Source organism: Peromyscus leucopus, chromosome 2 (genome assembly GCF_004664715.2).
Source record: "Peromyscus leucopus breed LL Stock chromosome 2, UCI_PerLeu_2.1, whole genome shotgun sequence".
Classification (NCBI taxonomy): Eukaryota; Metazoa; Chordata; class Mammalia; order Rodentia; family Cricetidae; genus Peromyscus; species Peromyscus leucopus.
The window spans coordinates 102,875,701-102,898,381 of record NC_051064.1 but is presented as its reverse complement, the minus strand read 5'-3'; the positions used below and the strand labels follow the sequence as shown (position 1 = coordinate 102,898,381).

General features: G+C 37.0%; 2 protein-coding genes across 4 annotated transcripts in view; one reads left to right on the top strand and one right to left on the bottom strand.

Annotated features, from left to right (window-relative positions):
• Positions 1-17,038, bottom strand: part of Efcab7 (EF-hand calcium binding domain 7) — a 41,381-nt gene extending 24,343 nt beyond the window's left edge. Inside the window, exons 1-6 of the mRNA XM_028870249.2 lie at positions 16,919-17,038; positions 14,919-15,106; positions 9,976-10,187; positions 8,957-9,043; positions 7,735-7,930; positions 7,178-7,296 (exon numbers count right to left, since the gene is read on the bottom strand). Coding sequence (XP_028726082.1) covers positions 7,178-7,296; positions 7,735-7,930; positions 8,957-9,043; positions 9,976-10,187; positions 14,919-15,105 — 801 coding nt within the window. The 5' untranslated portion in view covers position 15,106; positions 16,919-17,038. The remainder of the gene's footprint in view (positions 1-7,177; positions 7,297-7,734; positions 7,931-8,956; positions 9,044-9,975; positions 10,188-14,918; positions 15,107-16,918) is intronic.
• Positions 17,039-17,229: 191 nt separating this feature from the next.
• Positions 17,230-22,681, top strand: part of LOC114693741 (integrin subunit beta 3 binding protein) — a 62,388-nt gene continuing 56,936 nt past the window's right edge. Inside the window, exons 1-2 of one of the 3 annotated variants that reach the window (XM_037202730.1) lie at positions 17,230-17,397; positions 19,688-19,817. In XM_037202730.1, coding sequence (XP_037058625.1) covers positions 17,325-17,397; positions 19,688-19,817 — 203 coding nt within the window. In that variant the 5' untranslated portion in view covers positions 17,230-17,324. Of the gene's footprint in view, positions 17,402-19,687; positions 19,818-22,681 lie in introns of all 3 variants that reach the window. The other 2 variants (XM_037202731.1, XM_028870254.2) reach the window with 2 other exon arrangements.

Below are 22,681 nucleotides of genomic sequence, written 5' to 3'. Positions count from 1 at the left end.
TAATTTTTGTTTCTTTCTTGTGAACTGCCTATTCATCTTCTAGTTTCATACTTATATTGCAGATGAGGCAGTTTCTTATAATATTTTAATAAATTATTTTAGATACTAACACCCTTTGTAAGCACTGATGCATGTGGTTTTTATTTTACATTTGTTATTTCTTAATTGATGTAAATGCCCCGTTTTAAGTCAGCACCTCACTTTATAGCCAACACTAACCTTAAACTTGCAGCAGCCCTCCTGCCGCAGTCCCTTAAGTGCTGATATTAGAGACACAGACTACCATACCTGCCTAGTATTTGTTATGGATGCCTTTTTAAACTGAGTTTCAAGATCTTATCACTACTGAACTACCATTCAAGCTTTCAGTCAGTCATTAATTATATGTACAGTCACACCATAGGGCATGGAAGATACTAGTATTTTTATCCTAAGAAATTAATATGTGACCTTAAATTATTGGACTTAATAAGTATAGCATCAAAGACGGAAACAAGTTATTGCATGTGGTATTTCAATAACCCTATGGGGCAATGTGAAAATAACCTTTTCTTAGCTTTAGCATCATGAAGTTCAAACTTGGGCTTAAGTCAAAAGTTCAGCTATTAATGAAAAGCATATACCCAGACAGTCATTTAGCTTCCCTGTACATCTCTTAGATAGAACACATATGGGCTCACAACAGATGCAGGGCTCAGAGCAAATTGTCCCTAATAGCAAACATGATTTGAAATGGCAACGGCTTGTAAGGGCAAGAGAGAAAATATAAACATACAGTATTTAGATAAGTTATCCTTTGAGAAAGTTTGCATTGTGATTCTGACATAAAATGTTTTCCTCTCAATCATTTTTGATTACAGTATTAGCAGATTCAATTTATCAGATGCTTCTTAGGAACACATATTTTAAATTTACCCATCTGAAATGGTAAAGGACATTCAAAATTACAAGTATACATTGGGTGTCTTTATCTAAATCTTGGGAACCAGAAGTGTTTTAGATTTTGCTTTTTTCTTCAGGTTTTGGAACATGGCATCTTATACATAACATGACATCTTTGGGATGAGCCCCAGGTCTAACCCATTTCTGAAGCATGTTTTACACATAGCCTAAATACGCAGCACATGCCTAATGTTGGAGTGCAGCCATCAAATGAAGGGCAGCTGTGGAGGTTTATACTCGTGGCATCATGTTACTGTTTACAATTTAGGGGGTTTGGGAGAATTTTAGATTTTGGATTTTTACATCAAAGATGTCAGTTCATTTCAAAGATAGAGAGGGTCTAAAGGTAATCAAGGACATTCATTTTGGTAGATAAGGAAAGTCTGAAAAAAAAAAAAACATGGTAAGCATGATCCTACAGTTCTGAATGACTTCAGAAGCTTTTCTCTACCAGTCTAGCAGTTGTATTCTGAGTTCTGCTCTACTTTGCCAAGACTGCTGGGCATGGTGGCTTTGCTTATAATCCCAGCACTTGGGAGGCAGAAACAGGAAAATGGCAGCAAGTTTGAGGCCACCTTGGAGCACAGAGTTCCAGGCCAGCCAGGGCTACACAGTGAGACCCTTTCTAAAAAATTAAAACACATCAACAAGACTACCATGATTTCCTAGTGAGCTTCAAACGAAATTTCATGTTTATATTACAAATCAATAATATATAACATAAAACATATATAGTAAATGATACACTGATGGAGCATTATCATTCTGAATTACTTACACACGTGAGGGTTAGAAGAAACTTAAATATTTAGCTTAAATGTAGCAGCTCTCCATATTTTTGGCGTTGGTCCCCTCCTTCCACTGGGATTTGGGAATTGACTCACACTGTCAAGTGTCTACCCGCTGAGCCTTCTCACCACCCTAAAGGAATGTGTTCTCCTTAAATGCGCGTTGTTTAGAATATTAGTAGTTAATGTGACTTGTGACATTTGGGAAACTAAAGAGAAGTTGTCCATGGCAGACAGTTCTTCTGGAGGCAGTGCCAAGGGCTGATAGGAAATGGCTTTAGAAATCTAGTTGAGAAGGTTAACATTTTTATTAGAGATCTCCCCATGTTCCAGTTCTGGGGGGGAAATGCTATAATAGAAAAAGACTTTGTAAGTTTCTATGTAAGACTGCCAAACTCCATACTGTAATAATACACTGAGGTTAACAGGACTGGAAATAGCAAGGAATAGCTACACAAAAGGAGGCAAGTGCGACATGATTGACACCAATGAACATCAGTGAATTGTTCCGAGCAGTAAATAATATTACTAGGAAACCTTGGAGCAATGATGTTTAAAAGGAAACAATTGGTTTCTTAAGATTCACCAGACTTATTAAATACATAATGCTTATTCAACTTGAAATTTTATTTAAAACAAGACTTTCAATCACAAAGGTTTTTGGTTTTTGTTGTGATTTTATGGGGGAGGGGGGGTCATGGATCCAGACTAACATGCTATGAATTAAAAGTAAAAAAATACTGAGAAATTGCCTGAATTGTTTAAATAAATGAATCTGAATGGAATACAGACCAGGTTGACAGTTTGAGTTTATGAGAAAATGGAACTACAGTGAATTTTAAAATGTTTTTAGAATAATAGAAGAGGAAATTCCATCTGTAATATATATTTTTTGACAAATAAAACAGCTTGTAATTCTTAGAGTGGGCATGAGGTGGTGCTAGATTCTACCAATTCAAGTATACTTCTATAAATGCAAACAACTGTTATTTCACTGGTGATACACAGATCTTACTTATGCATAAGAACCAAGGAAATACTAAAGACACAAACTACAAACTTTAAAGTCAAAAGCAATGATCAAAACAAATCTATCAGTGAGGGTCCATCTTTCCTGGGTCGCTCTGGGCAACACTTGTGGTGACATAGAATTCTGTGTTATTAGCAATCTAAATGAGCATGAGTGAGCAAGCAGCCCTGCCACAGATGACAGCATGGGAGCTTGTCATCCTCGTCACTCTTTACCAAGGGAGTCTACGTCACGTGCTTGCAGGAAGCTATTTGTTTTCACTGTTTGAAGAAGCAGGTAAAACGCATTATTACTTTTTTGTTACTAAAGAATACTTAAAAATAAAAGGTTAAATAGATGAGTTATGAAGGAAAATTGATACAGATTGTCTTTTAATTGACAAGTTAAATTGATTAACATTTTGAAAAAGAAACATGACTGTTGCTTTAGCAATAATTAAGAATGAACCATTTTCTGGCTGGGCAGTGATGGCGCACGCCTTTAATCCCAGCACTTGGGAAGCAGAGGCAGGCGGATCTCTGGGAGTTCGAGGCCAGCCTGGTCTCCAAAGCGAGTTCCAGGAAAGGCACAAAGCTACAAAGAGAAACCCTGTCTCGAAAAAACAAAAAAACAAAAAAAAAAAAAAAAAAAAAGGAATGAACCATTTTCAATTTGTATTATATATTTATATACATAGTTGTATTACACATTTGTACTATTTTATAGAGAAACGTGTATAATAGTTGGTATGTTTCACATGTATATGGCTTATGCATACAAAACATGTTGTAAATATGTATAGCTTGATATTGTATGATATATGTGTGTATACTATGTATGTGATGTATGGTATGTGCCCTACATATCATGTAAAACATTTTAGTAGACATATATTTAGACAATTCCCAGTTAGGAGAATGACTATAGGCAGGTTACATCTCTGGAGCGTCCCACTGATGACTTGTGGCCTACTCTAACTTCAGTAGTGACTGCTTTATAACAAGGAAGTTAAAGCAATTCTTCTCTCAAGGGAAAATTCTAGACATTTCTTGAATATTACAGAACCTAACTAGATAGAATGCAAGATTAACAAGAGAATAGTAATACAGTGTCAAAGTATGACCAGTACAAAGTCATATATGTACAGTTACTGTAACATTGTTATTTTCCTCCTGCAATTCAAATCTTTTATAAATGTGTGGCTATATGATTTCAAATCTGACAGCTGAGCATGGTGCCTGTAGTTCAGCTACTCTAGAAGACTAAAAGAAAACGACTGAGCCTGTGAGAAAGAGTCCAGCCTGGACAAACACAGCAAGACCATGTCTTTTTAAAAAGTGAACAAGAGCTAGAAAATGATGGCATATGCCTTTAATCCCAGCACTCGGGAGGCAGAGGCAGGCGGATCTCTGTGAGTTCGAGGCCAGCCTGGGCTACAGAGCGAGATCCAGGACAGGTACCAAAATTACACAGAGAAACCCTGTCTCAAAAGAACAAAAAAAAAAAAAAAAAAGTGACCAAGAGCAGGGAAGAAAGGGAGGAAGGGAGAGCAAGCAGGAAGGTGGGCGGACAGGACAGGAGAAACTCTGGCGTATGCTTGACCCGTGGCAACAATTTCCCATTCCTGAAGCTGCTCACTTTCCGTGCAATCCCACTCTTCTCTGCTCCACATACACCGACTGTCTTAAAGTACTTGAAGAAGATTAATTAGCTGTCTTGTTAGTAATTTATTTTGCATTTTCGTAACTAAAAACTAGAATGGTTCTGAAACTTCACAAATATATATAATATCTACAAAAGAAAATTGCTTCAAAGTGAAACACCAACAAAAAGAACTGATAGCTGCTGAGTAACAGAGAGCCTCGAACTAAAGCACCATCTCTCCAGTGATGTATTCAGCTGGCAGGGTGGGGAGAGAAGCAGGAGGATCACAAGTTCAAGATCATCCTTGATTACACTGCAAATCTGCATTAAGCCTCGGATAGGCTGTCTCAAAAGCCAAAATAACAGTAATTTTGGCTCACTTCATCTGAGAAATACCAGATAGCAAACAAAGAAGGTCGAGAAACACAGGCAAACATTTTCAAAAGAAATTAATATTTATACTGAAGTTATAGGATTAAAAAGCTGACAGCAGTGGGCTCTCAAGACGGCTCAGCAGGTAGAGGTGTTTTCCACTAAGCCAATGACTTCACTTCAATCCCTGGAATCCACACAGAGGAAGGAGAGAACCAACCCCACAAGCTGTCCTCTGACCTCCACATGCACTCTGGTACATGTGCAGGTACACATAATAAATAAATGTAAACAAATTTTTTAAAGTTGACAGTATGCCAACTCCTTTTAATAATTAAATTCTTCTTAGTACTTTTAAAATCTGATTTTCAATCACCACCAACATTCCTTCTTGACATCTAGATGAAAACTGCAAGTGGACTCTTTTTTTAATAACCACTATGGCCTGCAGGCTAATTCTGGGATTGTCCATTCGACCCTCCTGCTCCTAGCATACTCAAGAACTACTAGAGGCCAAGCTAGCATCACTACCAATGCATAACTCTCAGGCTCTCAGGAAGTCCTTCTCCCATCTCCATTCATAATCCAATACTAGAATAACTGTTCTTAGACCAGACTTTCATCATTCCATTTCCATAGAAAGAAATGCAGTCACGTCTTAGTTCTGTAATACTTTTTTTATTCAAGTGACTATGTCCCTAGTACTGTGCTAAATGCTTTGAAAAAGATTTAAGCCAGGCAATGGATGGTGCACACCTTTAATCCCAGCACTCAAGAGACAGAGGCAAGCGGATTTCTTTGAGTTCAAGGCCAGCTAGTCTACAGAGTTAGCTCCAGGATAGCTAAGGCTACACAGAGAAACCCTGTCTCAAAAAACAAAAAACAAAAGACAAACAAACAAATAAAAAACATTTCGATCTTTTAAAATACATTAAATAAAATTATTCCCAACTCATAGTTAATGAAAATCAGATTCAAAAGAGAGGTTGTTAAACTAGCCCACATTTACACAATCATTAGGGGAGTAGCTAGAATTCACTCGCAGGTGTCTTATTCTGAGCTCTTTATCAATTCCAAGAAGACTCTTTTCACAGGGTATCCAATCAATAAATATTCATTATAACAATGAAATACTATGCTATACCATCTTGGCATATGACAGTGAATAACCAAATAGAAATTTCTTCAATTCAAGGCCCATAGTTTACACTAAGCAAAATAATTGACACACATTACTTAATTAGAAATTATTTGTTGGACTGAACTGTATTAATAGCGGAGAAGAAAAGCCTTATGATTTAATATAATCTATTAACATTTATATCTCTACATGATGACTAAAATTAAACACTTTAGAGTTAGGTAAATCATAATTAATCAGGCTAATATTTTAACATTTAAGTTAATTACAAAATACAAAAAGGTTCTATTGGTGGAAAATAATATTGTTGGAACATGACATATGTGTGAACAAACTGGACATGCACACCAAATTGCTTAAGGTGTATATATTCCTAAACAGTCAGAGCAAAATTCCTTAGGGATGATGTTTTAAAATTTTAATAAAGAACAAATGTCACTGTCTAGCAATGTAAAGATATAAGGGACTTCAGAGTTCAATAACAAATACAGAGTTGTTATTTGAAACAAGAATGCAGCTCTGGAGAACAATCAGTTCCATTCTCTAGCAGCAGTTAGAGTGTGTGGTCATAACCATTTCCCCCTTTACAGAGGTCTCAAGGTGCACATTTTTAATGTATCCTAGCAGTTTCCAGTTAATGTTTTATATTTCTGCAGCTATTATTTTCTGCTGAAAGAAAACTAGTAAAAGTTGAGTCTAAAAGGGGAAAACAAAGGAAGAAGATCAATATTAACACTCAACAAATATTGACTTAGCAAAGTGACTTTGTGGTCCTTCTCTCGCAGGAATTGATATTGAATGCACAATTTACTTACACGACACCTAGGGAAGGTATTTGTCAAACAAAAAATTTTACTTGCCAAGGTATACAGATAATTAATCTATTCATCAAGTTTAAAAATTGAAGAGTCACCATTTTCAAACTAAAGACCTTATACATAATAATATTCGTACTCTTTTTTTTTTTTTTTACTTTAAAATATCATAACCAAGGCCAGCAAGATAGCTCAGCAGACACAGATATCTACAGGCAAAGCACACAACTCAAATTCCGTCCTGGACCCCGTATGGTGGAAGGAAAGAGCCAACTCTCACAAGTTGTTCTCTGACCTCCACATGTGCACAATGGCATGCCACATAAATAAACGATGTCTAACTGAAAATATTACAAATAGAAATACTGCATTCTATAGGAAAAACTCAAATTAGTTCAGACTCCATTGGTTCCCTGTAAACATTCAATAATTATTAATAATCTTAAGTTCATTTAAAGTACTATACCTTTAGGTTTGGCTCTGTTAACTTGGACTCTCGATTACTATTAGCACTCATAGTAATTGTGAAGGAAACAGATGTTTTGAACTTTCTAGTTGCTGACAGTAAGGATTGGCTTGGGTCACCTGTAAAAAGTAAGTTATTTGGTCTTATACATGAAAAGTGGTCAGCAGCAGTAAATTTCTAAACACATTGTCATACAGTCCATTGCATTAATTTCACTCTCTTTGTTCTTCCTATTGAAATGCAGTCAGAGGTTTTATATTGATCAGGCCTTAATGGTTTTAATTTATGTGCTACTAAGATAAGATTCTTTATTTCAATATGTCATCTTTTAGTCTGAAATTTTAGTTTTAATAAAATGTAATGAGCATAGCCAAGTGAGGTTTCATAATAAAATTTTACTTCAGTAGATTTTTACTGCTAAGAAAGTCTAGAAATGGTAGCTAATAGTTAGATTCTCATTTACCTTATTATTGATAACTGGAGATGAAAGGAAATTTTTGTTTGAATTATGATCCACCATTTCTGATCAAGAAATTTTTAGTATTGAAAGTAAATACCTTTACTTGAGAATGTTTCCTGGTCATTTTTTCTTATGATTCTAGGTGACGGTTTTGGCGCTGGAGATGAGTCTCTTTCAGGGGACCCTTCGATATGGCTTCCAAACTGCTGCCACCTCAGTTTACTGTCAGCCTCCAGTCTTTCTAGTGTAGTCTTGAGACATTGCTCGCTGGTTGTCATATATAATTTACAAAACTAAAGGAAATAGAAAACCGTCAGCTGGGGAGGGAAATGTTCAGTCCTACATCTGGGAGGCAAGGGAGGTAAACACACATTAGTAGGCAAGGAGGAGGCTGGTCAATGAAACGCATTTCTTACTTTACTTGTTGTTCATGTTATTTTCCGTGAACCAGACTGCCCAGCCAGCCCCAAGTGACCTAGTGAAATGCAGCCATCAATCAGTGAGGTCACACTCCAAGTGAAAATGAATGGTACACCATGAGAGGTGATTTATTTATTTTTTTTTAACAAGACACATAGACTTGCATTTGTTCTAAATAATTTTTCTGACTGTTCCACCTTAGAAAATGTTCATTTCTGAAGGGAGTCTCTATGCTTGCTTGTATACGTGTATGTGCACGTATATGTATTTTAACTTGGTTATAAAGGTTGAGTGGCCCTTATTCAAAATGCTTCGACCAAAAGTATTTTGGATGACTTCAGATTTTGGAGCATGTGCAGATACATAATAGGATATCTTTGGTAGCTAAGTCTAATTGAGAAATCCAGTTATGTTTCATGTGCTGCTTATACAAATAGCCCAAAGGAAGTTTTTTAAGTCATACTTTTAGCAGGCTCCCATATGGAACTTAGCTTCAGATTGTGGAGCATTTCGTAGTTTGAATGTTCAGATTAGGGATGCTTGCTTGCCCTACACTATTTGTAATAAAATCATCAGATCATAATTGTGAGACTGAGAGGATAAATTAAAAGTACAATGGGTATGCAATATATAACTATGCCCTTGCCAATATTTAAAAAACATTTGTATAGGGGCTGGAGTTGATTCACGGTACAATGTTTCACATGTATGAGGCCCTGAGTTCAAACACACTTATTTGATATGGTCATATCATTTTATAATGTATGCATATATCAAAAGCATCTTTGTATACACTATCACTATATATCATTTTGTCAGTTACATTGTAGCAACACTAGGGAAAATTAAAATGATTCCCTACACAGCATGCATGTTTCTTTCAATAAGGGGTTATCTACCTTAATGTAGTCAAACTTTCCATCAGCATTTACATCAGCCAAATTTATTACAGCATTTACTTCTTCCTGAGTCATCTTCTCACCTCTCTAAAAATAAAACAAGACATATTTTAAAACAACATAATTAATGCTTTGCTATTGACAGTGATGGTAGAAATGCATTTTTTGTTTTTTATTTTTCTGAGTCAGTTTCACTATATACACCTGGCTGACCTGGAATTTACTATGTAGACCAGGTTGGCCTGGAACTCATAGAGAGCTGCCTACCTCTGCCTCCCAAGCACTGGGATTAAAGGTGTGAGTGGGCTTCAGTGCCCAGTTGGAAACATATTTTAACCTCTTCTACAAATAAGTTGAATATGTGGTTCCATTATGAGTCAGAATGAGAGTATTAAGCAATAATAAGACTATGTTAAATAAAATTTCATAAAATTATTAAATTTTGTGAAAAATGTTTAATTTCAGTTTCAAGACTTTAACAATTTATGTTATAGAGTCTGTAATAATGGATATTGAAGATAGAGTAATAATATCTTCTAAAAGTGTTCAAAAAATAAAACGAGCTGAGCGTGGTAGTGCACACCTATGATCCCAGCACTCAGGAGGCAGAGGCAGGTGGATCCCTGAGTTCAAGGCCAGCCTGGTCTACAAAGTGAGTTCCAGGACAGCCAGGGCTGTACAGAGAAACCTGGTCTAGAAAAAGAAAAAAGAAAAAAAGAAACAAATCACATTTATACTTATTTTCCTTTTACTGAACACATGAAAATCAGAGATTTTCAGATTTCTGAGCAGGAAAGAATTACATGGGGGAGGGAAACTGAACCTGGGCTCAACGTGATACTTTCTCTCTGATTTATAAGGCACTTTTCACGGGGAAGGACTTCAAATACTTGACAAATACTGTATGCCATTCATTTCCCCGGTGAGAGAATACTTACTTTAATGTGGAGTTTGGTAGCCAAAGCTGGACTCCAGGTGCTTTACAGACATGCATAGTATAAAACTCCCGCAGGTCTTACCTTCGTTAGATATTTATGAAGGTCAGAGTGTAGAATAGAGCCATTGTCGTTTACATCTAACTGTTTAAATGATTTTAGCAATTCTGCTTTTGAAGTAGGTTTTTCCTTGCTTAAAATTATACAAAAATCATCAAAATTCAGTTTGGCAGTTTGAGGAGTCCAATACTTATTAATGGTCTTTTGGGATGGATTTCTTCCTGCATGCTGAAGAGCTGCCCAATTTAAAAAAAAAAAAAAGTATTACCTATTACTATAACATTTGGAATTGATATTTGAGTATTCTCTTTCTTCAACCCCTATATATTAGTAAGCAAATCCAGTATCTCTCATCAAATCACCATTGGTATTGACTACATAGTTACATCAATGTATGTTTCTCTGGATAGTTACATCCACATATGCTTCATTATTGAAAGCAAAAAATATACATGTCTACCAGCTAAAGAGATTTAATATATTAGAGGCAGAACTGATTTATTCCTTCTTCTATCTGTTTTGTTTTCAACCTACTTAACTGTCATTATCTGGTTTATTTTTTGAGGCAGGTTCTCACTCTGTAGCCCAGGCCAGCCTGGAACTCATTTTGTAGATTTTTGGTTTGGCCTTGAATTTGATGTGATCTTCCTGCCTCTGCCTCCAAAGTGCTGGGATTACAAGGATGAGCCACCAGTTTATCTAAGAACTTTTAGAGAAAACAAGGTTGACTGAATTTTTTTTTTTTTTTTTTTTGAGACCACAGGGGTAACCACAAAAAGCATAAATGGTGATTTTTTTTTTAGGGTTGACAGATATTTTAGTGACTGGAAGAATTCATTTGTTTGAGAACTTTAATGTCAGCAAGGTGTAGTATCTATAATGTTCACCAGAGCTAAGTAGTAGGGGATCCAGAATTTCAAGCATGCACCAAATGTCAAATATATACACAAAAGCATCCATTTGCAGGGCTAGTGGGATGGCTCAGCAGGTGAAGGCATTTGCCATCAAACCTGAGAACTTCAGTTCTATCCCTAGGATCCACACAGTGGAAAGAACCAAGTTGTTCTCTGACCTCTAAATGCTTTGCCATGTGCATGCATACACAAAGAGGCACCACACAGGCGCCTGTGCATATAAATGTGCATGCATGCATGCATGCATGTGTGCGCACACATGCGCGCGCACATACACACACACAGATATTTAACTAAATATAATAATTTTTAACTGTATATTGGTGAAGGACTTACAATCTCAGAAAGGGTGTGTATTTGTATATGCCACACAACACTAAATACAATATCTTTAAACAATTACAGACACCTTCTTCAGTTCACTACAAGTGATGTAGTAATTTGCAAATGAACTTCTACATATTACTTTATAACTGTCCATAAGTTTCTGAACCACCAGAGAAGAAATCATTAAATTTCTAAAGCTGAATCTGTCTTGAATTGTGCTACCAAATTTTATTATAAAATATTATATTAGAAATTTCCAACTATTGGGGGTGGGAATGTATACAATATATATGCATCATAACACTAAAATGATTATCTGAATTTTCTACAATTTAATGTAATGAAGATTAGTAAATACAAAATAGTTTAGAGAAATATCCACGAAGAAAGGAAAACTAGATCAACATAATAAATATAAATATTTGAATCAATTATTGGGCACTAGTTGCACATAATCATATGAAGGGTGACTTTGTTCTTTGGAGACAAAAGCTTTTTTTGGTCCAAAGTTGTTCTGTGATATAAGTGTAAATTCTACATCTTTAAAAAAATTTACATCTTATGTATTTATTATTATTTGCATGTGTGCATCATCATCCATCATCATCATCATCATCGTCATCTGTGTGTGTGCCTGCACATGCATGCCATGGCGCAAATGTGGAGGTCAGATGGCAATTTGTTATAGCTGGTTCTATCCTTCCACCATGAGGGTCTAGGAACTGAACTCAGGTCCTCAAGCTTGTGGCAAGCTCCTCTCCCTACTGAGCTGTCTCGTTGGCCTATGTAAAGTCTGCATGTTAAGTGTAATATTGCTACCTGTGGTCATGACTTACATTTGAAAGACTGTGAGACATTTCCCTATCCTTCAGTTTATGCCAACAAACTGTACTTAGATAACTGAAATAGACACAGGAAGGGAAACAAGAAGACAAGCTTGGCGGTGATCGACACAGCCAACAGAATTTATTTTTTAACAGTGTGTGTGTGTGTGTGTGTGTGTGTGTGTGTGTGTGTGTGCGCACAATCTACATGGAGGTCAGAAGCCAATTTAATTTTTTCTTCTTCCCCGTTGTGGGCCCCGGGGATGCAACTCCAGTTGCCAAGTTTGGCAGCAGATGCCCTTAACCAGTGAACCAACTCAAGGTTCTGCTGACAGTACTTTTCACTACTGCAACTGCCATCTTCTATCTGCTTAGAAGACCTTTGTGGAAATGTATAGCATTGAACATACATTTTTTCACATTGTGGATACAGAAAAATCCTTGGTTACCATGCTTCCCTAGGAATAAAGAATAAGTATTTGCCTCCTACATAAACAAACAATTCCATAATTCATCTACCAACAGAATTAGAGAAATGGTATATGCGTTTAGGAATCTATCCCTAGTCAATTCCACTAACTAGAATGGGAGAATAGAGCAGAATTTAAATTGTAATTTGGAGGTTAAAAATCTACTGGGGAAGGAAATTCTTTTGGTAAATAGTTAGAAAAGCCATCTTACCAACTCTTAGAAACAGCAGCTCAGCAAACATGTGCCACTATCTTCAATAACAAAGAAAATTTTAGTTTTTCCCCCCCATTTTATACAGTCTCTACTATGATCCAGGATGGCTCAAACTTAAGATAATCCTCCTGCCTCAGCTTCCTGAGTGCTAGAATTATAAGCCTGTGCCTTCATGCCTGACTACTATATTCACCACCTAAGAATCTTCTGGGTGTATCTTCTTTTTGTTTTAAGTGCTGAGGATGGAACTCCAGGCCTGTGCAAGGGCTCTAGCATTAAGCTCTATCACTAGATCCTTTAAAACTATTGATTTAAAAAGGATAACTGTCTCAAAATAAAATTATGCCAAAATATGTATGTAGAAGTAAACCTCTCTGCATCTGAGAAGTCTTCACTAACTGCAGATGTTTAAAGGTTGACATCTATATTGTGATCTTTTGCTTACGGTGTACTTAAGCTTTGCCATGTATCTGTGATACCTGTGGACCCGCTGTGTCTGACTCTGCATGGAAATGTCAGACCATATGTTATGTGCTAAGGGCAGAAGCATATATGAAAAAGAGTGGTAAGAAACAGATGTCACTGATGTACAAATTCCTTTGTAAAAAACTATCTTTAGCCCAACAGTGCTACAAAGAATATATTCCACCTTAAACCAAAACCATGTGTAACACTGGAGATGCAAAAACAGGTTTGTTTCCTACCCAGACAATTTCACAGGGCTGTCAGTGTCTTATTAATACATATTAATTGATTAATAGTTCAAGAACTATACCATAGGAATGTTAAACTTTTCAATTTAGCAAATTCACTGTTTTTTGTTTTTTTTTGTTTTTTCAAGACAGAGTTTCTCTGTGTAACAGTCCTGGCTGTCCCGGAACTTGCTTTGTAGATCAGACTGGCCTTGAACTCATAGATATCCATATGCCTCTGCCTCCTGAATGCTGGGATTAAAGGCATCCACCACCATTCCCAGCCACTGTTTCTATTTTCAAAAGAAGAAAGGAAAAAAAAAAAAAAAAAAAAAAAAAAAAAAAAAAAAAAAAAACCGAATACTAAATATATGCCAAAACATGTTTAAAATGCAGCAAAAGTTTACAAATTTTTAATTTTTTTTTTTAAAGATTTATTTATTTATTATACAGAAGACACAGATCTCAACATGAACACATGTATTTAAAATTCAACTTGAGACAGTGTTTAACTTGAGCATTTACAAATTTTTAATTATATAAGTCAAAGTTACACATAATTTTTGAAATTGCTACCACCATGTACATTTGTTCTTAAACTATTTAATTAGTGTCTTCTATTTAGATAGCAAATATATTTTAATCTTGTCAATTTTCATCATTCCTCCAAAAGAATTTTCTTAGAAAGAGATCATATGTATAAAAACCCAAGACATTTCTGCAGAAACCTAGCAGAATTTTGTTTAAGGAAATTACTTCTAAAGATGGCAAAGAAACTCAGTTCTCTGCTAATAAGATTTGGCTTGATGAAACTGACGTGAGTCACAGCATTACCTGCTGTTGTCATTTGCCCATCTCCAGTGACTACAGACTATCAGAATCAAGACCTCCCAGTTCTTTGATAGCCTGGCAAGGATCACATTCAGTGACGTGGGGGGCTTTTGCAGCCAAAGAATGTTAAAATATGATAAAGGGTAGAATAAGAAACAAAACTTCGCAACTTCTAATTCTCTTCTAAAATTTCATTTATTTATATTTTTCTTTTAAGTCATTTGACCTCAGTTTTGCAAATTCTTTATCTTTTCCTTAATGTGAGTCAAAATTCAGATTAGTGAGTCAGATGGCAAAAGGGTTTTGATTCTATTATTATAAATCTAAAGCACCACCAGACAGCTGAAAAACAGCAACAGTAACAATTCTTAAGCAAGTAGTAACTGGTGGAAGCTTTGACTACACAATCTACTCTCGCTCTCCCATACATACATATATACATATATATGTGTGTGTATATGTCTATACATATATATGTATATGTATATATATGTCATACACACACTCATGTTTATATATGTCTAGTTTGGAAGTCCCTAGGACATGTAACTATATAAACAGCTATTGTTTCTCACAGTCCTGCTGCTTGTTTCACTGTGAAACTGGAGTGACTCAATGATGTAATTCTAATTCAGACCTTTCAGTCTATTAACTTTCAAAAAATAGAGCAAAATATTCAACTTTAAAAAATTTACCTAGGTAAAGTTGATCCTTAGAAACAATGTTTTCCAAGCTGCTTTTGAAGACAGTTAAGTAGGCGGCCCGACAATTCATATAAAATACCTCCTGTTCAGTTAGTGGAAATTTCTTTGTTCGGGGACTCCCTGAAAGCATTGATTTGTGAGGACCCAAAGCTGCATCACTTCCAGGATTGCTGGCCATCCTATTAGAAAAATAATGTAAATTTTTACTTTGGTCCATGTAAATCACCTAAAAAGCAAATGTACCACCATGAGGTGGGGCATTGGTCTACTGAAGATTTTATACATAGAATAAAAAGAAAAGTGTTATGGCATCTATATGAACTTATCAGTACATGTTAAATAGAATAATTCTTAACAACTGATTTCTAATTATATACATACACACGTATGTAATTCCTCAAATATATAATATCCCAAAGAACAAAGATATAGCATAATACAAAGAACCAAAACAAAGAAAATGCATACACCCATTATCTCAAAAAAAGAGGTCATGTGAAACTTCAAAAGGTTGTTAAGATTATATCAGTTCACAAATATAAAGCATACAGAATACTACAGGGCATATAAATGCTAAAGAAACTGTAGATGGAGTGAAATTTCCTAACAATGAGATATTTTATGTAAATCAACTGCAGTTAACACCCACCCTCCATAGCAGGATTAACTAAATCATTTCATTGACATTTCTATAATCCAGCACATGCCAAATCACTGAACATTTGAAGTCTCATTTATTACCATTAGGTTTTACTGAGTTTCTTTATTAGTAGTAATATTTGAGGTATATACAGAACCTCTGCTCATAAAACATTAATATACAATCATACATCTTATTTCATCCTCTACTACACTGACCAGGTACTTTTTGTCCATTTTACAGATGATGAAATTGAGGGACAGAGATGTCACCCAGTTAGCAGTAAGCTGTGAAATTTCAGAAGGTTTATTGAACAAAGGCTACTATGAGGTGCTAAATTGTGCTGGTGGTCCAATGGCTTCCAACATTACTTTATCCTGCGTTGACTTCTGAAAATACATTCCAATCTAATAAATTGAATAGTTCAAGTTGAACAATAAGATGACACAGGTAGAGTCCCCTTCAGGACTCATTGGATTCTTACTCAAGAGGCCTAAATCACTGGCACCTTCTTGAATTATGTAGGTCTTTTACACTTGGGAAAGAAAGATAATAATCGCTTATCATGGATGAAGTACCCTATTTATAATACACAGACCGCCTGCCTGACACTTTCATATTACACCAGATTTAGAAGGACCCCATAGGGATGTGGTGTCACAGTCTGGTTACTGCAAATTGGTATCACCATAATTAAACATCAGTTTTAAACACATATGCGTGCATGCCATCTCACAAATGTGAACGAAAACTGTTCCAGTAAGGAAGAACGGGCACTCACTTTACAGCAAGCAATTTAAAAACATATTTTTAAGGATCTTCTTCAAATGCTCCATCCAAATAGGGTTATTCTCACATAGAAATCCCAGGGCAGAAATGTTCCAGAATTCTATTCTTTCCCTTCCTTTGAAGAGAGCCTAAACTGAAGCTTAAATAAATGTATAATTGCACCCCTAGGGCTCTGAAACCCCCTTTTATTTAAAACTCTAGCCCAAGACTGAGACAGGGGCCTGGAGAGTACAATGTAGCAAACGGCTCCATAAATAACCAGACACAATAAGCAGGAAAAAAATAAACGGTTAACAAGGGCCTAAGGCGTCTAAAGGGCCGAGTGAAAACAGAGAGCCATCCAGTCACCGTCTCGGCACCATGTAATAGTCATAGCTGATCAGAGACGCTCTGCTCTCTCTCCGTTTTGTATTCCTCTGGCCACAACGCTGCATTCCCGTGTGTTTCAGGGGCTTGCTTGGGCTATGGGAGGACACAAAAGGAAACGTAGCAGGTGGGAGCGGCAGCCACATAGTGAGGGCAGAGCGAGCGAGAGAGCGAGAGAAAGAGTGCCGGTTGCTACCTAATTTCAGCTCAGAAACCAAGAAGAGCAGCCAATTTTCTTTAGCGTAGTTCCTCGAATCTCTCTGCGAAGCCGAACAGACCTCCGCCTTTTTTAGATTACCATAGCAACTGCTCCTCTCCGCCACCGGAAGTAAGAAGCAGAGCACTTCCCAAACGGTCCGACCGGAGAGCCCCGGACCACTGACACAGAAAGTACAGTCACTGCCCTGTTGCTCGTCTGTTGTGAGGTTGCTTTGTCCAGAATAGCGAGAGAGAGTCGGCAGGGGCTGGGTGGGGCTCTGGCCCTGGACTCCCTGAACGCCCCTTTCCTCACATACACTCGGGCTATTTATCGTGCGGAGGCTGTTTCCGGCGGACCGCGCTACGTGTGACACCGCATCCAGTCCCCACTGCGCGGGCTTTTTATGCTTCCGCGTTTGCGGTTTCTCAGTTGGTTCTGCCCAGCAGCGGTGGCCCTTCCCAGAGTCCCGAAATGCCGTAGGTATCTCTTCCCGGGATGTTGCTGTGTTGAGGGGCCCTCTGTGAGCAAAAGGAGTGTATTCTGTAGTCCCATAGTCACTTTGTCTTTCCTGTTTCTATAAACGTGCCTCTCTTGACTGTGCCAGGATGCTTGGTTCTCTCAACTCGCCTCTACTCTTCAGCCCTACTTTACCAAAACCTCCCAACATTTTATAAGCTGTGGGCTAAATTGAGCAATGTCTAACTGAAAATAACTTAGATCGGTTAACATACTGAGAATAAAACAAAGAAAAAGCTTTTTTTTTTTCTTTCCTAAAAAGTAATTGGGGGAATGGCCTGAATGAATCTAAAATAAATGGAAAAGAACAAATAACCAATGACAATGGAATGGGTAGGATCTTAAAAATATAGTGAATGAAGGAACCAATTTGTGGAAAGCTGCTTAAAGCCTTTGAAGTTTAAGGGCAAGCAAAAATAAACAATTTTGTGTATGCTAAGATTGTAATGGGAAAAGGCAGGGACATAGCAAAAAATTCGTTCTAATGGTTGTCTCTTGGGGGAAGACGGTGGGCTAGCAAAGGAGGAGTCAGTGTATCCAGTCCTGTTGGTGATATTGTTGCTTAAACTGGGTGATGAGTCTTTGGTGCTTGCTTTTATAATTTGAACATTATTTGTTTTTTAGTATGGATCATAACCAATTTAAATAGCTTTTGTGTTTGTTTGTTTTTCGAGACAGGGTTTCTCTGTGTAGCTTTGCGCCTTTCCTGGAACTCACTTGTAGCCCAGGCTGGCCTCGAACTCACAGAGATCTGCCAGGCTCTGCCTCCCGAGTGCTGGGATTAAAAGCGTGCGCCACCGCCGCTCGACCTGTTTGTTGTTTTTTAAGATTTAGAGTTTACCTATATTAAGTTCTTGGTAAGTATAATTCTGTACCATCCATTAGGTCTTTTGGGAATCAGGTGAATCAACTGATTGCTGCTCCTAATTTCTTTAAGATAATCTCCCCAGCTAAGTGTACTCTTGTTTTTCTGTGTGTTCTAAAGACAGAGGCAATATAATTTATCTAGGTTACAGCCTTGACTCTTAGAAAAGACAGAGGCAATATAATTTATCTAGGTTACAGCCTTGACTCTTAGACTTGAAGTGGAAAAATCACTTGGACTCAAACACATCAGGATTTGAATCCTCATGAGTAAAATAGTTGATCAATAAATATTAAGTGAATGGTAAAGATGCTGTTTAAAAAGAAGTTATCCTAAGGCAGATGTGGTGATACCAGTAACCACAGGGCTTGGGAGCTAGAGGTAGGAGGACCAAGATCAGGAGTTTAAGGCCAACCTAAGGCTCGGACTTAAAAGTGGGGAGGGGGACAGCAGCAGCTGCTTTAGACTATATGGAAGAATTTCATACCACATCTGTGCTTACATATTGCTAATGGCAAATGTAATAGCTTTTGCTGTTACATTTCCATTGATTCTCTTCCCCATCCCCACATCTTCCATCTTTTCACCTATAAATTTCCTAGTTGCATTTGCTTCATTTTTCTAATTGACGTGTATTATCATGCTGCTTCAGCAAAAGACATTCAACCAATTTCTATGAGAATTAACTTAATTCTGTTTCAGAGTTAGAAAATTAGAATAGCATTAGTGTTTCCAACTGTGACAGTGTTCTTAGTGCTGGTATTCTTACAAAGTCAGAGTGTTCTGAAAAGAAATGAAAATGTACTTTATTTATTTATTTATTTATGAAATGACGTCTAAGGTAGCCTAACATCACGGTGTTGCTGAGGCTGGCCTAAACTCCTAGTCCTCCTGCCTCCATCTCCCAGGTGCTGGTGTTACAGGCATGCACCGTGATGCCTGACTTGAAAGCCTAGCTATTTGATTACACTTGTTTGGGCTTTTAGTCTGACTGGTACTAATGCAAATGCAATTATTTTTATTGTGTGGATTGATTATAAATCAATAATTTCTTTCAGCTAATCTTAAATAATTAAAATGATGTGCCAGACTAAGCAATAGTTAACCATTTAGTAAATAGTTTGACCCACAGGAGATATTTAGAGTTACATAATTTCTTGCATTTTAAGGTTGATAAATTGTTAGTATTTGCTCTAAATAGTTTAAGATAAGAATTTTAAATAATTTTTTCTTGTTTATAAAATTCAGCAAGTTATAATAGTGGAAAGTATAATATGTGGCCTTTTGTAATGATGTGAAGCACTCTCCTAATGTCTGAATGAAAATCTTTGAACATCACTAACATTCCAAAACTAGGTCTTACATGAATCACATTTTTGTCTCAGGGCCTTCCCCTGCCATGTGCTGCTTGGCATTAGCAGCTCTCTGGAACTGCAGAGGAAGAATCCACACTCCCTTCACTCTGATGTCCTTCATGCCTCTACAGCCAGTACCACACTGGATGGCACTGCCAAGGTTGGCTCCAGCTCTGGTTGGACATACCCTCACACCTGCAATTGACCAAATTAGTAGCAGCCTTTTTCATTCATTTGCTTTCTAAGACCAGAAAACCCCTTAAGCTACCTTTCACATTGGAAGCTTAGCTGAGTGGGGTCTTGTCCTGAGCTCACCCTTCTTTGTCCCAGTGCAGAGCACAACTCTCCTTAATGGCACTAATCTCCTCAATAATTGTAGCACAACACAAGCCTTGGCTGCAACATTATGTTTTCTGGTGCTCCTTTTGTTTAAACTGTGCACATTTTATTTCTTTCTGCCCCACTTGCTCTTTTTTACTATAGACTTGTGTAAGTCATTAATAACAACCATGTCACAGATTCATTATTATGCTATCTTGAAATTTTCTCTATCAAAGCAATTGGTCCATGTGGTGGTTTGAAAGAAAATGACTTCCAAAGTAAGTGGCACTATTAGGAGGTGTGGCTTTGTTGGAGTGAGTATGACCTTGTTCGAGGAAGTGTGTCACCATGGAGGTGGGCCTTGAGGTCTCATATATGCTCAAAATACCACCGAGTGACTCAGATCACTTCCTGTTGCCTGCAAGCCAAGATGGTGGACACTCAGCTACCTTTCCTGCCTGCACACCCCCATGTCACACCATAATGATAATGGACTGAACCTTTGAACTGTAAGCAAACCACCACAATGAAATGTTTTCTTTATAAGAGTTGCCGTGGTCATGGTGTCTCTTCACAGCAATAGGAACCCTAACTAAGACAGCCCATTGCTTTATAACTTGGCCTCCATCAGGTTCTCAGATCAATGGCAGAAGACAGCCAGATTCCTTGCCAAAATGTCACAAGAATGGCCTATAGTGCAGTTGCTAATGTTGCCTGCCTCTGAAACCTCTTGAGTTGGGCCTTTGCCATCCGCATAACTCTCAGTACTGCTGTCTTCCAGGATCCCCCCAGAACAGCTTGCTAAACTCTGCTTACAAAAGTCAACCATTTTTTCTAGTCCAAAGTTCTAAAGTCTTCCACATTGACCCAAATAATAATAATAGCAATGTTCATACTCTTCAAAGCAACAGCCTACTCTCAGTACCAACTTCTGTTAGTTACTTTTCTTTTGCTGTAATAAAACACCACGACTAAAAGCAACGTATAGAAGAAAGGGTTTATTTTGGCTTATGGGTCTAGAGGCATGAGAATCATGGTGGGGAAGCATGGCAGTAGGCAGCAGGCATGGTTAGAGAAGCAGGAGTTGATAGCTCCCATCTTGAACCACAGTCACGAAGCAGAGAACAAACTGAAAGTGGTCCAAGACTGCCTGCAGAAAAGTACTTCCTCCAGCAAAGCTGCACCACATACACCGCCCCAAACAAAGGATAAAATTGCAATACGGTCTATTGCCATTATATCAGTAACTTGTTAACATTTTGATTACTGGGTTTATGTAAGAAAACAGTTTGTATTTGGATAAAACACACGGAGGCTTGTGTGGTGGCACATGCCATTAGTCCCACAACCTGGGAGATAGAGATAGGAGGATCTGCAGTTCAAAGTCATTGTCAGCTATCTGCTGAGTTTGAGGCTAGCCTGTGCTGCATGAGACTCTACTGAGAAAGAGAGAAGGGTGGGAAGGTGAGAACATGGACATACTGGGTCAGGAAAACCTGCATATTTACATATATGTACATTTAAAGAATGATTAAGCAAATGAGACAAAATTTAGACAAGTGGTGTATTTGGATAAAGTCTGAATTATTCTTATTTTTGGATCTTTTTTTTTTTTTTTTTTTTTTTGAGACAGGATTTCAGACTGAAGCCCAGGCTGACCCTGAACTTACTTTCAATTGTCCTGCTTTAACCTCTCAAATGCTGAGAACTATAGACATGTGTCTCTGCCCCTTTGGAATTTTAAAAAATAAAGTTATATCAAAATTCACTGATTTGTTTTTTTATTAAACTGGGGAATAAAATAATGAGTTAGATACAACTAAAGAAAGAATTCAAACATTGGAACATAAATGTGAAAGACCTGCATAGAGGACAATAATAGGAAAAATGAGTTTAGAACTGGGAAGACATATTGAGAGAATAAAAGATTAATTTTCAGTAACTTCAGGGTTAGAAAGGTAGCATGGAGGAGAAATAATATTTGAGGAGACTGTAGCTTTTTAGAATTGATGAAAACATACATCAACAAAGAAGTCTACCTTAGACATAACTGTATTAATATGACATCTTTGAAGACTGATATTTAAAGTACCCTGAATATAGTTAATCAAAATATTTTTAAGAGGCAAATTAGGGGTGTTTACTTTATTTGTTGAATGCTTGCCAAGCATGTATGAAACCTTTGATTCAACTCCTAGTTTTTGTATATGTATATGTTTATTTTGTATAACATTTATTTGTGACATGCATCTTTACACTATATGTCATGCAAATATGTATTTTAAAGACATATCTAGGAGTTTCAAACCAAACTAGGTGTCTTACATATGCCAAAGTGGGACACCATAGGAAACTGAAATAATTGAGACATGATTTTAATGAAAAAAAATCACAGTTGATTTTAAAAACTCAATAATTTATGTAACAACAATATGCCAACTACTCTCAGGCTCTGAGAATCTAAATATGTACTGTCTAGTGGTTTGAGTTTTCATGGAAGAGAGTTCAATAAACATCTTCAGAACTTAATGCTTATTAAATAACAGGCAAGACCTCATGATTTAATAATATAGGGAAGAAAACATACATAAAACACTTACAAGGTCATGCACCAATGCTGTTGAGAATAGAAGCATACTTACTGAAAACTGAACAATATCTATGGCAACTTCATAGAAATGGCTGTCAGAGTCTTAGAAGTAT